The following is a 14889-nucleotide window of genomic DNA, read 5'->3' on the forward strand; positions in this document are numbered from 1 at the left end:
AACACCTGCAAAGGCCTTTAAATGGTCTCAGTCTAGTTCTGTAGGCTACACAATCATGGGGAAGACTGCTGTCTTGACAGCTGTCCAAAAGACGACCACTGACACCTTGCACAAGGAGGGCAAGACACAAAAGGTCATTGCTAAAGAGGCTGGCTGTTCAGAGCTCTATGTCCAAGTACATTAATAGAGAGGCGAAGGGAAGGAAAAGATGTGGTAGAAAAAGTGTACAAGCAATAGGGATAACTGCACCCTGGAGAGGATTGTGAAACAAAACCCATTCAAAAATGTGGGGAGATTCACAAAGAGTGGACTGCAGCTGGAGTCAGTGCTTCAAGAACCACCACGCACAGACATATGCAAGACATGGGTTTCAGCTGTCGCCTTCCTTGTGTCAAGCCACTCTTGAACAAGACACAGCGTCAGAAGCGTCTCGCCTGGTCTAAAGACAAAAAGGACTGGACTTGCTGCTGAGTGGTCCAAAGTTATGTTCTCTGATGAAAGCAAATTTTGCATTTCCTTTGGAAATCAAGGTCCCAGAGTCTGGAGGAAGAGAGGAGAGGCTTGAAGTCCAGTGTAAAGTTTCCACAGTCAGTGATGGTTTGGGGAGCCATATCATCTGTTGGTGTTGCTCCAGTGTGTTTTCTGAGGTCAACGCAGCCGTCTACCAGGAAGTTTTAGAGCACTTCATGCTTCCTGCTGCTGACCAACTTTATGGAGATGCAGATTTCATTTTCCAACAGGACTTGGCACCTGCACACAGTGCCAAGGCTACCAGTACCTGGTTTAAGGACCATGGTATCCCTGTTCTTAATTGGCCAGCAGACTTGCCTGACCTTAACCCTATAGAAAATCTATGGGTATTGTGAAGAGGAAGATGCGATACGCCAGACCCAACAATGCAGATGAGCTGAAGGCCACTATCAGAGCAACCTGGGCTCTCATAACACATGAGCAGTGCCACAGACTGATTGACTCCACGCCACACCGCATTGCTGCAGTAATTCAGGCAAAAGGAGCCCCAACTAAGTATTGAGTGCTGTACATGCTCATACTTTTCATGTTCATACCTTTCAGTTGGCCAACATTTCTTAAAAACCTTATTTTTTTTTTTTATTGGTCTTAATATTCTAATTTTCAGAGATACTGATTTTGGGATTTTCATTAGTTGTCAGTTTTAATCATCACAATGAAATGAAATAAACATTTGAAATATCAGTCTGTGTGTAATGAATGAATATAATATCCAAGTTTCACTTTTTGAATGGAATTACTGAAATAAATCAACTTTTTGATGATATTCTAATTATGACCAGCACCTGTATTACCTAAACCACACATTCTGTTTAAATCAGCTGCCTTGGCTGCACGATGAACAGAGAAACAATAAAAAGGCTTCCTCTATTCAGCCTTTGTTTGACCTACATGGATGAAGCTGTCACAGCAGTTATTTTCTCTATGACAATAGTGATTTCATTATCTGACCTAAAAAAATAATAAGTTTGTTTGGGTGAACAAAATTACTCCAACATACACCCTTTTGTGTGGTGATTCTGGTGAAATTCTGAACTTGTTTAGATGATTTGTGTAATAATGAGATTGTTTTATCATACTACCCTGCCAAAGCAAACTGTAACCCTGACAATTGTAAGGTCAAAGGTCATGCATGGAATTTTTACATTTTACACTAATTGTGCCTGTAAACACTTGAATTAAATAACTTTACATTTCAACGAGTGTTTTGTCAAGACAAACGTAACAAATTAAAGTTAAAGTAAACAGCATAGCAACACCTAACATTGTCAACTCATGTCAAGTGGATATTGAATGTAACATTGGATTGGATATTGAACCCCCAGAGTTGGTTGTTTGTGCTTTTCTGCCTCGTGTATTGAAATCCAAAAAGTGACATAATATGAACAAGAAGTGAAGCCTCCATCTTGGTCATTGTCATTTTTGTAGTTCGAGGGAATCCCTGGAAAGCTAAAGTGAAAAGTGTCACGATTTTGTATGCAGAGTGGTAACTATTCCCACAATTGTAATCCACTTCTTGCCGTTCATTCCATTTTTGTCTAGATGTACAGTCTGTCTGTCTCATTCCTCTGCTTCCTGTAGCACCAGGGATTCTTGATCCGACTCTGATCGAGTCTGATTCTTAATTCATCCTCGCATTTCACTCTGCTCTTATTAATGTTTTTGGTCCAGGAGGAGCAGAATTTAAAGGAGGCCTCTACTACATCTTTATCCGCCACAAAGGCCCCAGAGGAGCCAGATGGAGGAAAACCCAACAAGACCCAGCAACTAAAGAAAGTCTTCAAGGAGTATGGAGCTGTGGGAGTTTCATTTCACATCGGGATCTCACTCATGTCTTTAGGAATGTTCTACCTCCTTATATCCAGGTAACAAAACATCAGATTATTGCTTTATCTAGAGGTTAATGTGGCCACTTATACTGGATTGAGTTTTTATTTAGTAGTTCCCATTTTGTCTTTTCATAACAAAAGATCACAGGATTGATGAAGTGCAAAATTATCCATCTTAAAAATGTCTTAACACGTGTGGTTAAACGTGGTGGACCATGACCTTGTCTGGTCCTCTTTTCTTGTTTTGTAAAATTCTCTTTATCTCTTTGATTGATGAAGTATAGATTCTTTGCTGTAAAGTCAAGATATGTCAAAGCATATTTCTAGATACAGCGATTCTCAGCACAAGAAGGAGAAATACTTTAGACTACTGTGGTTTATTGTCAGTAGAGGAATCTTTTTCTCTTGTTCAGAGTGATCATCTAGAGCCTGCAGCTGAAGGCAACATATTTTGAAGTTTTCCCTAAGCACTTTCAAAGTTTTGGGGGAAATGTAGGAAATCACTGACTGGAGTAAAAGCAGATGAAGCTGGCTGAAGGGAAAGTAAAATGCAAGACTACTATGCACTCAACATATTGCATCAAACATCACTTACTGATATTATCTAGCAGTTAGAGTGTCTTTAAACCTGAAGTTGTGCACAGGAAATTACGGACTCATGGAAATTACAGCGGAATGCAAAATGTCTGTTGCAAATTGCCTGTAAATGGGACCTGTTATGAGAGAAAGCAAAGTACAGGCACTTGAAAATGTCTAGTCAGTCAGCTACATTACACCGGCCATGCTGTTGTTGAAAAACCACTACCGGCTGAATCAGGCAGACACTGAAATCACGTTCAATTTCTCATCTTACAAGCATTTTTTTAAAGACTTGTAACTTTGCAACAAGTCATGCAGAATTTGAAATACATTAAATAGTCTTGTGCATTTGATAGCCTTCTATTGATGGGGACAGACGGTGAAAAGCTAAAACAGCGCAGCACAACGTTTTAGCAAGTGTGTCAGTCCAGACAGTTTTGAGGCCCTTGTCAGTCTGTCTGGCCACATGCCAGTGGCTTAAATACCAGAGAGACTTGGCAGATTATCTGACAGCTTGGAGATTTACTTGGATAGCCGATAATGACCCTCGAAGTGAAAACTGACTCTGTAGCTCGCATGAGCTTGATCACTGTGTGGCCACAGAACCCAACAGTTGTCAGGGTGCAGATGGATCTTTATATTTAGCTGACTAAAGTTTGCAACTGAGCTGTGTGTGTGTGAGTGTGTGAGAGAGCTGTGTTGACTGACGCAGCTCTGAACCACGTGTTGGGCACATTCTTTACATATTTATTTTCCTGACTCATGAAAATGCTTCGACAAAAGTGCCGCCCAAAGGCAGCGATACATGTACCTTGTTAAACCTGCTTTGATTTCATGCCTGCAGTGCTTGTTATGGTCATCAGTATAAATGCGTTAAAAGGCTGCAAAATAAACTATTACACAACATTCTTGATCAAACACAGCTCCCTCTGGTGGAGATAAAAGGTGATGTGCACACAGACCCAAAGGGAGGAATGGACTCGTTTACTTTATACACTGCTCAGAAAAATAAAGGGAACACTTAAACAACACAATATAACCAAGTCAATCACACTCCTGTGAAATCAAACTGTCCACTTAGGAAGCAACACTGATTGACAATCAATTTCACATGCTGTTGTGCAAATGGAATAGACAGCAGGTGGAAATTATAGGCAATTAGCAAGACACCCCCAATAAATGAGTGGTTCTGCAGGTGGTGACCACAGACCACTTCTCAGTTCCTATGCTTCCTGGCTGATGTTTTGATCACTTTTGAATGCTGGCGGTGCTTTCACTCTAGTGGTAGCATGAGACGGAGTCTACAACCCACACAAGTGGCTCAGGTAGTGCAGCTCATCCAGGATGGCACATAAATGCGAGCTGTGGCAAGAAGGTTTGCTGTGTCTGTCAGCGTAGCGTCCAGAGCATGGAGGCGCTACCAGAAGACAGGCCAGTACATCAGGAGATGTGGAGGAGGCCGTAGGAGGGCAAAAACCCAGCAGCAGGACTGCTACCAGAGGTAGCCTGACTGCCATTAGGTACCAAGACGAGATCCTCAGACCCCTTGCGAGACCACATGCTGGTGCGGTTGGCCCTGGGTTCCTCCTAATGCAAGACAATGCTAGACCTCATGTGGCTGGAGTGTGTCAGCAGTTCCTGCAAGAGGAAGGCATTGATGCTATGGACTGGCCCGCCCGTTACCCAGACCTGAATCCAATTGAGCACATCTGGGAACGCCACGTTGCACCACCAGGAGTTGGCGAATGCTTGAGTCCAGGTCTGGGAGGAGATCCCTCAGGAGACCATCCACCACCTCATCAGGAGCATGCCCAGGCGTTGTAGGGAGGTCATACAGGCACGTGAAGGCCACACACACTACTGAGCCTCATTTTGACTTGTTTTAAGGACATTACATCAAAGTTGGATCGGCCTGTAGTGTGGTTTTCCACTTTGATTTTAGTGTGACTCCAAATCCAGACCTCCATGGGTTGATAAATTTGATTTCCATTGATAATTTTTGTGTGATTTTGTTGTCAGCACATTCAACTATGTAAAGAAAGGAGTATTTAATGAGATTATTTCATTCATTCAGATCTAGGAGGTGTTATTTTAGTGTTCCCTTTATTTTTTTTGAGCAGTGTATTTAATGTCCCCCTCCTGGTCCTTGAGGAACCAGCCAGGAACAACAGCTAGGCAAAAGCAAGAGAGGTTGTTGTTGCCTCTTGAAGCTTTTAGGACTTTTTTGTTTAGGCTCTGAAGCTCAGGCACGTTTCAACGTTTATTTTCTTTCCGTAGTAATCCAGCCTATAGAAAGTAATCTTATTGTTAAGATGTATGGGGGGTTTGGATGGCTGTTTACCATTATTATTTTCTCATGTGTTTTAAATTTTATTTCATTACATTTATTAATTATTTTATAATTAATTTATTTTATTTTTAAAAGTTGTTCCTTTTATCATTATGTTACATTGTTGTTTTGTACTTCTCACCAATTTTCCATGTCATTTGTCTCCCCAGTGGGATCGATATGACGGCCTTGCTGTGCAAACTGGGCTTCAGCGAAGCAGTCGTTCGGTCTAAAATGGCAGCAGGGACGAGCACATTCGTCTTGGCTTATGCCATCCACAAGCTTTTCGCTCCGGTTCGCATCAGCATCACTCTGGTGTCGGTGCCTCTCATCGTGCGTTACTTCAGAAAGACTGGTCTCTTTAAACCGCCCACACCTGCCCCCTGATGACCCTCTACTCCTCTGCTTCCTCATTAAGCAACAAACATCCTGACTGTTATTGGCCATAATTAAACCGCCTGTATATATTCTTACTCATTTGCCTTCATCTTGAAATGCGTAATCTTTCCTCAGCTGTTGTTGTGAAGTCAGGTGAAGAATTTCCTATATTTGTCCCAGTTGCAACAGAATGAAAATTTAAATTGTGTTACTGTAGGATTAAAAGTGTGAAACAGCGCTCCACAAAATAAGTGTATATAAATTCATGCCTTAATGTGTGCATTCCAAAAACAAAGCTGGGTTTGTTTGTCAATACTTATTTACAATCAAAAGTATGATCAGGGATTATAAGTTTTATTTCTGTGCTCTTTCAGTAGGCAGATTTCTCTCAATGCTGTGAAGGTTTCCCGTGGGGGAAGAAGTGGAAAAAGCTGATCTCTCCTCCATTGTTCCCTGTTAGCTGACTAGGCCATGTTCTGGTGTTATATGAATCAGCAGAATAATTCAGGTTCCCTCTGTCTCCTACTCCTCCTTGCATCCTTTCTCTCGTTACTTAGCTCAGGCTCTCTCTCCCACGGTCTGTTTTTATTTTCTGCTGTATAGCTTCCCTCCTATATTTCTTCTAAGCATCTCTCCTGGAATCCATTTTCTTCCCCTTTATATCCCTTTGCTTTGCCATCCTCCTTTTTTCTATCCTCCTTGTTATTTAATTTAGCAAATGCCAATGTCCAAGCAGTAATTTCAAGAACATTAATCTCAAATTAGTGAAGCTGATTATAGTTCATTGCAAGCTTTGAAGAAGAATGTAGGTTTGTGAGTTTTTTCCTGATTGAATGGACTATTTAACTAATAAAAGGGATGCTCTCTTTTATATTTGGTGTTAATTTGTCATGAAATATACTTTGAGCTCATTGTTTTGGTTTTATAGCCCGCAATTTAACGTTTTGATTCACTCTCACCACTCAGTGTTTTCACTGAGTGGCTATTTGCCTGCTGCAGCTGTTTAGAACAAATAGCTCTAAAAACCCACTGGAGGCTACCTGCCCAGCACCAGACAGCAAAGTTAGCAAACTAGCCGGTGAATGCTGTGGAGCATTTAGCAGCTAAAGAGCCAAAGATTTCCCTCAAGATTGGGGGAGATCTACAAGGAGAGTGAATATTGGCCAGAAATTTAATAGGAATAAATACCCGTTTGCTCATGTCAGCAATATCAAAACGTGAAAATTTGTTGTTGCATAATTGTTTTTTTTCCAATGCAGATAAGTTCATCTACAGTCAAGCTGGTTTCACCTTTTTAGTTAACCATTTTTATCCAGTAGAAAACTCCACATTTCTAATTCACAACAGATAACAAATGGAAAAAGAACAATTTTAACTGCCATTATTATATGTCTGTATTACTTTTCAACCAAATCTATGGAAGGATGTTTGAAAGGAAAAAAAACAACATTTTGAAACTCTAGTTGCACTTTTTAACCACACTGGGGAGCTCATGAACTGCAAATACAGTGCCGTTCTTCCTCCATTCCTCTGACACAAACGCATCACACAGTTCTCATCTCTTATAAGATTGAATGTATTTGTACTCTTAATGTCCTCAAGATGGATACCGGCATTATATCACAAGAAGGAGCATCCCTCCTCCATATATCCCACAGATAAGATCTACTAAAATGCATATCAAACTACTTAAGTGTTGTTCAACCTGACAGATTGGTGTGTGTATAAAACGATGAAACAAAATGAGTGTAAACATTTTGTGAAATTACTCAAAACATTACAGAAAAAAAAATTTAGTTTTCTGTCACAGACACATGGGAATTAGATTAAACTTCAACTTGAAAAACTAGGCTGGAAAAAAAACCCCAGTGATTAAGATTTGAATAAAGCATTTGCCATATGTTTCCTAAGGGGTTAGGTCATCATACGTTGACCAGTTTTAGTCCTCATGAGAATTCATTATTTCAGGGTGTATTTTATCACAGCAGGTGTGGCGCCATCCCTCTCCTCTCTCTTCCCTCCTGTCCTCCCTCTCCTTCCTCGAGGGTTTGATGGGTCAGCCAGCACAGCAAGCAAACCTCAGCTGGTGTGGCGTCCCTGAAGATCCGCAATGTATTGAATGGTGGTCGCCTTGAACAAGACTCTCACCCTGTGTGTGTGTTTCTTGACCCAGTAAAATATTCAGCCAGGAGAGTTGTATAAGGAGAGCTATGAGTGCACGGTGATCTGTGCCAGATATCAACCCTGGTTTTTCAGGAATAGTAGCTTTGGCAGCATTGTGACACGAACTGATACAAACTGATCTTTCTCTCTCCCTCTCCCTCTCACACACACACACACACACACACACACACACACACAAAGCAGGAGAAGCCTGGGCCTCATTAGCCATGATGAGGACAGGGAGCTGCCATCGCCTCTCCATCCCCTGCATATCCCCCATGGCTAGGAACAAATTGGTGACAGCGCTCCCAGCCACTCTGTCGGGCTACCTGCGATGCACCGGGCTCTGTCAGGCTCCTCTCCGTCACTGCTGTGCATTTGCGCGTGGGGGTCGTGATACAAGTGAACACTTCATCTGGCTGGCCTTGAGTTGGATGAGGGGCCCCTCCCCCCAGCATCAGGGGTTCAAGGGGGTTCAAATCCCTGCCTCAGCTCCTGACTTGTGCCCGCTGCACCTTTTATTAAAGTCAGGTACACTGTCAGCGCCACCACTGTCAGAGCAACACACAGAGTGAATCCATTATGGCTGTGTATTCAGACCCAGGCTGCATTTCTGACACAAGAGTCGGAAGGCATGTGTGTGTGCGCGTGTGTGTAGCAGCTGCAAAGTGCTGATGCATGCAGTGATATATCAACATATGGCAACAACACATCCACTCTTACTCCTTATACGCACTCCCAAACTAACTTCCTGACAAGCTGCCTTTTCCCCCGCCTTGCACCTTCTTTTATTTCATTTCTTCTTTTTTTTTTTATTATTAATATGAACTATTTCCTCTCCATCATTTTCTGCACCTGCTCATTATCTCCCCCTTATTACCTTTCCCTTGCCATCTCACTCATCTCCTGACCTGCTCAGTAAACTTGTTAGCCCTCCGGAGTGTCAGGGTCTAGACGTCAACCTCGCGGGTTCAAAGACACCCTATGAATTTCTTCACAGGAAGGGGCTGGCATAAAGTTTCAAGGTGCACGCAATCAGACACACCGCAAACTCAAACACTTATTCTCGCTCTCTCTTGCCTTCTCACCATCATCTGTCTTCTTTGCATAAACCCTCTTTTCCTCATATGTTTTTGGCCACTCCTCTCCTTTTTCCCTGCTCACTCTCGAGCATTTTTGTCTTTCACTCTCTTTTCCTCCCCCTCTCCCTCCCTATCTCTCCTCTCCTGCCTCTGAGTTAAGTTTAGCAGATGCACCTGATGGCAGCATCATCCTGGAGCACCTGTCAGCTGTCTGCCTTCATCACGGCTCCTCGGCTGCCACAGGGGCCACGGGGAAGTAAACCTGGAGACAGTCACTACTATCAACAGCTGCATCTTATTATTTTAAACGCCGTTGCCAGTCAATTTCCACCAGAGATGCGTGCATTTATTATTTTATTTTTTTGTGCATGTCGCCACCTCCTCCTCCTCCTCGTCTTTGCTCCTCAGGATTCAGAAGCTCAGCTGTTAAATGTGAGCAATTATAATCGAGCAGAGTGGGAGGCGAGGTTGGAGACAGAGAGTTTATCCAACAGGTAACAGAAGAGAAAGGAGAGGAGACAGCAGGCATAGGATTATGTTTTTGACTGTTACTGTAACTTAGACAAGTGACAGGCATTCAGCTAACAGGCAGCTGGTCATTGAGTTTGGGCTTTGTTAATGCAATACTTCAGAATGTAGGTGCAGTGTACTGCGACATGTAATGATATTGAGAGTCTCCGTCCTTTCTTAGTCCAATTAATGCCACAGTTCCCCCATTTTTGAGTCAAATCATGACCTCCATTTTGTCTTCTGTGAATTCACAATAACCATTTTTAAGAATTACATAGACATACGGGCATGAAAATACTGATCTGGCTGACAGGCTAATAGGATTTGTTTCCGCAAAATATTTTCTAGTACAGATTTACTCACAACAAACATATTCAGCATTAGATGCCAGACTGAATGCAAAATGAAATAAAACCAGCTCTCCTACATCTGTTGATTTCATATGTCCCCATCCAGAATTGCTAACATCACATACAGTATAACTGGTAGTTTAGGTGGTAGTTATCATATATTTGATTTGTTTACTTACAAATGAATCTCATCCAGGTTTAGTTTTAATAGATGTTCAGCAACGTGACACCTTCTGGTTTACTCTCAATCTCCCTCCTACATATACTGTACACATTGCATCACACTGACATTTAGCAATGGGGATGCCCCAACTGTTCCACTACAATTTCTTGTTAAAAATGAGGATGCATTTGATAAACATGAATGTTACATTGTTGGTGGAAAGGGTTTATCTCATTTCCTCTTAAGTCTACGGAAGCCTTAAGTGGCCATCCATTCAAATATACAGTTTTCCTGTGATAACGGATAATTTTCTCGTGATCTTGAGATAACAAACCACAGCTGAATAAAGGGGTAGGCCTGTGTGTTTCTTTTTGATAATTATAATAGCATTTTTCAGTGTGACTGGTCAGTTGGTAGAGCGCAGGAATTGTAATCCAAGGATTGTGGGTTCTAATCCTGTTTTCAGCAACTTGTTTTTTTATTATCCTCTTTAACAAAGTTAACATTTCCCGATGGCTATTTAAGAAACTTTTAGATAGCGGCCAGGTAATGTGTAACGTTAAATGGATTCCCCTGAATGAGAAGCACAGGAATTTCCGCTGCCTGGGAATGATGTAGAAATGAAAAGTACATAGGTTGATGGATGTGGACCAATCGCTGGGATGCACACAGTCCAGCAACAATCTCTTCATAAGAACTTTGTTGAAAAGGATTATGGAAAAAAAAGAAAAGAAAAAACAATTTTGGTCCTGTGCTCTACCAATTGAGCTAACCAGTGAGTGATTTGACCAGGGATGCACCAAATGTTCAGCCACCGAAATTAATCTGCCGAAAATAGCAAAAAAGGCACTTTCCGTGTTCGGCCTAATAAGTAAAAAGACCGAATAAATTTTACCAGACAATTAGGTTGACATGTCAGCAGTGTGGAAGCATTTTAAAGTGTCCGAGAAAGACACAAAAATCGCCGTTTGCAGACACTGTTCTGCTGAATTGTCTCCTACCACATCCACTCCCATCTGTGGCTGACTTCTTAGAAAAGGCAACAAACGGTCTGACCCGCTTTGAGTGTTTGAGTGTCACTCGTTTCTGAGAAGTCCATAAAGCTAGCCGCACCTAAATTTGGACTGCACACGTAATCAAGCCTTTATGGTGAATCCACTGAAACGGATCAGTGCGAGCTGACAGGCAGGTTAGCGACTTTATCCATTTCTCTCTTTACAAAGAGAAGTGAAGAGAGGCTAAGAAGTCTTCATGTTACGCAATTTGAGTCAACATTTATCAAATTGGGACGGACTTGATGAATTTAGCGCGAGGATACACACGTGACAACATCCGGTTTTTAAAATAAGGTGTATATACACAGTAGACACTTGCGCGGAACTGTTTTCTCGTTCCCGCTCCCGCTGATTTTGTGACCATAACCGCCCACTCCCGCATCATGTGTTGCTCTACCGCCTGCTCCTGCAACATGTGTATCCACTCCCGTCCGCAAACATTGTGACATGCAGTGTAAAAAAAGTACACAAATGTTTGGGCTAAGCTAAACGTTCAGAATAATCAACATAAATTAATTTTATTATAAGCGCGTGTGATGGACACCGATGAGGCTATGCAGTGAGTAAACTTTATTCCCCCATACCTTAAGAGAATCACTGGCGACCAACACAGTGCCCATGGGGTTTAGCCTCCTCGTCAGTGTATATACTTCTTTTACTCGAGGTCGCCGGTTCGAATCAGTCTCGTGTAGTACGTTCTCGGGAGCAGTGCATGCACTCACTTTAATCTTCTTTTCAACTTCATTTCTTGACTCCATCTTATCAGCGCTACTGCGGGACCCCCAGTATATTTTTTAACTGCCCACTCCCACCCGCAGCAGAGTTAAAACCACCCACTCCAGCGCGATTTGTGATGGGTCCCGGGGGATCCCAATACAGCATACTGTATTTCCCTACAGTATACTGTATTTCCATACAGTATGGAAATAAGATTAATTGGATTATATTCACAGAAAGTATAAAACATATTACATGTGTACATTAAAAGTAAATGGATACATGTAATTTACTTTACCGGACCCTCTTGGGCCTTGGGCCCACCCACCATAGTCTCTCCAAATCCTGTGGGAAACACTGAATAAAAAGCACATTTTGATTATTTAATTTATGCAATGGTAAAAAAAAAAAAAAAAAAAAAAAGGCAAAACTATTGGAAAAGTGTGAATTTTTTCAATATATTCGGTTTTGGCTTCAGCCAAGAATTTTAATTTCGGTGCATCCCTAATATTTACATTATTAACATTTTAACATCCTGGTACTCCTTTACAGGTCCAAAAGGGCAGACAATTAGGTTTTAAACAAATTTAGACAATAACTTAATTGTTTAAACCATTTATTCAGACGTTAGGTCATACTTGAATTAGAAAGTTGCTCTGCAAGATCTAATGAAGTTTACCCAAATGCAACACACTATGTCTGTAGATCAAGGTAATTGGTAAATAAATAGTTGGTGATAAAAAGAGAGAGATATGAAAATTCTAAAGACCCAAGTAGTTAAAAAGTATTTTCAACCTTCAACCATTCTTCTATAATATCATATTATTTCCCTCTTTGGCAGAGGGACAATAGAGATGTTGACAAAGGTCATTTGAACTGGCTGCTGCATTAGGTAGGTTTAATGTCTTGCTCAAGGACTCTTTGACAATGATGAAAACTGAACATTCAAGTTTACAACTGTGTCCAATTGCTTGGACACTATAATAGTGTTAAGAAATACACCAGTAACCTAATGACTTGCAGTAAAACCAGCTATAATCTCAAATCAACATTTATGGAAGATCCCGTTGTTGCATCTAAAACAATATTTCAAAATCACAAGGCTGAGATGATCAGTCATAATCAGTTTGTTTGCACTCTGGGAGAAGAGTGGACCAAAACTACAGCAAGTGCAGAAACAGCGCTGTAAACCACCACTGAGCTGCCATTACCGATCGAAGTCGGTTTGCCTGTACACACTTCATAATGAATGCATCTCATAAATCCTCCCTAAACGATTCCTCCTTAAATGATTCCCACAGCTCAGACTGTCCGCTCAGTGGAGGGCGCTCATGGATCAAACCATTAATGGAAAACTAGGCCCGGGTGACGAGCGGAGGGCAACAAGCTCAGGCCCCAGATCATCACCCCGCCCCAACCCACCGCCCTCTACAAACATAATGGAAAGCAAACAGACAGACAATTTCTTTCAATTAGCCCGAACTGGCCGACCCAATAAATTTTAGTTTGTTCCTCAAGACGTAAGGGCCCCACTGCATGTCCTGCTGAAAATGAAGACTAATGGGGTATTGTGGAGCTGCTGAATGCTTGATTTTGTGCCACTCTACTGGTCGCCTGCTCTTCTTTTCTTTCCCTGGCCTTCCCTCCTTCCTTCAGCTAACTGGAGTCAGTGCTGACCACGCACAACACAAATGTTTAATACATTTATTCACGACTTGGATTCATTTTCTGTTTTAAGCATTATTCCTGAGTGGTTAGGCGGAGCTATTCATCACAGCTTGACAACAGCCGTGATCGTAACCATTGTTCACCCTTGGTGTCAGCTGAAGTGATGGCCTGCAGAGAAAGACTCAGCCACTCAGCTGCCAGCTGAATTACTTTAGTTTCTTTTTTCTCTTTTTTTAAAAAAACATACAGCACATTTTATGTGAATTTAGAGCTATAATTAAAAACAGAATCTTTGTTGGGGCTGTTCAAAATAGGCCAGTGAGTAATTCACTATCTTTAAGATTCCAATTTCCCTGCGTCACTCCCAAAGCACTGACTTTACCAGTGGTTGAAGTAGTATACACAGATCCTTTATTTAAGTAGCAATACCACACAATAAAAATACAAGTAAAAGCCTTGCAAGTACAAAAGTATTAAAAGAAAAAAGGGTGACACTTAAATAAAGGCACATTAAATAAATGGTTTAACACATTCTAATGTAGTTGTGCGCAGAATTACATATTTAAGTGTACAGTATTTTTCAGCAATATAACTTCTCTTATATAGTGTCAATAACCAACACCAAAACATTTACTTACTTCCATTATTGATTATATTTGTACATCATGCACTGTTACTGTCTGCATGATGTATACAGACACGTGCATATACTGTACATAATTATCCATGTAGCCTAATCCCTTTAAACATTACTTTACACTATTTGTATTGTTTACAACTTACAAAAGCACTTGACTTGTATATAGATATTTTATGTTGTTTGTCATTGGTGCCTTTTATACATGCACACACGTACACCAATAAGCCATAACATTATGACCATCTGCCTAAAATTGTGTTGGTCCCCCTTTTGCCACCAAAACAGCCCTGAGCCTTCAAGGCATGGACTCCACCTCTGAAGGTGTGCTGTGGTATCTGACACCAACACATTAGCAGCAGATCCTTTAAGTCCTGTGATCCTTTAACTCCTTGTGTTCCTCAAACCATTCCTGAACCATTTTGCTTTGTGGCAGGGCGCATTATTCTCCTGGAAGAGGCCACTGCCATCAGGGAATACCAATTTCATGAAAGGGTGTGCATGGTCTGCAGCAATCCTTAGGTAAGTGGTACATGTCAAAGTAACATCCACATGAATGACAGGACCCAAGGTTTCCCAGCAGAACATTGCCCAAATCACACTGCCTCGGCCTGAATTGCCTTTTCCCATTGTGCATCCTCGTGCCAAGCAATTCCCAGGTAAGCAACGCACACGCACACGCCACCTTCTTCCATTTGGTCAAGTTCTGATGCCCATTGTAGGCACAGTGGACAGGGGTCAGCACGGGCACCCTGACTGGTCGTTGGCTACGCAGCCCCATACGAAACCAACTAGTTGCCAGTTTTCAACGTTCACGTCAACTATGGGGACAAAACATTCACTTGCTGCCTAATATATAACACCCACTGACAGGTGCCACACTAACGAGATAATCAGT

The 14889-nt window shown here is 41.7% G+C and overlaps 1 protein-coding gene across 1 annotated transcript in view; it reads left to right on the plus strand.

Annotated features, from left to right (window-relative positions):
- The window catches only part of fam210b (family with sequence similarity 210 member B), an 18965-nt gene extending 12448 nt beyond the window's left edge, over positions 1-6517 (plus strand). The window contains exons 2-3 of the mRNA XM_046029622.1: positions 2203-2396; positions 5439-6517. Coding sequence (XP_045885578.1) covers positions 2203-2396; positions 5439-5655 — 411 coding nt within the window. The 3' untranslated portion in view covers positions 5656-6517. The remainder of the gene's footprint in view (positions 1-2202; positions 2397-5438) is intronic.
- Positions 6518-14889: the final 8372 nt, after the last annotated feature.

Source organism: Micropterus dolomieu, linkage group LG18 (genome assembly GCF_021292245.1).
Source record: "Micropterus dolomieu isolate WLL.071019.BEF.003 ecotype Adirondacks linkage group LG18, ASM2129224v1, whole genome shotgun sequence".
Taxonomy (NCBI): Eukaryota; Metazoa; Chordata; class Actinopteri; order Centrarchiformes; family Centrarchidae; genus Micropterus; species Micropterus dolomieu.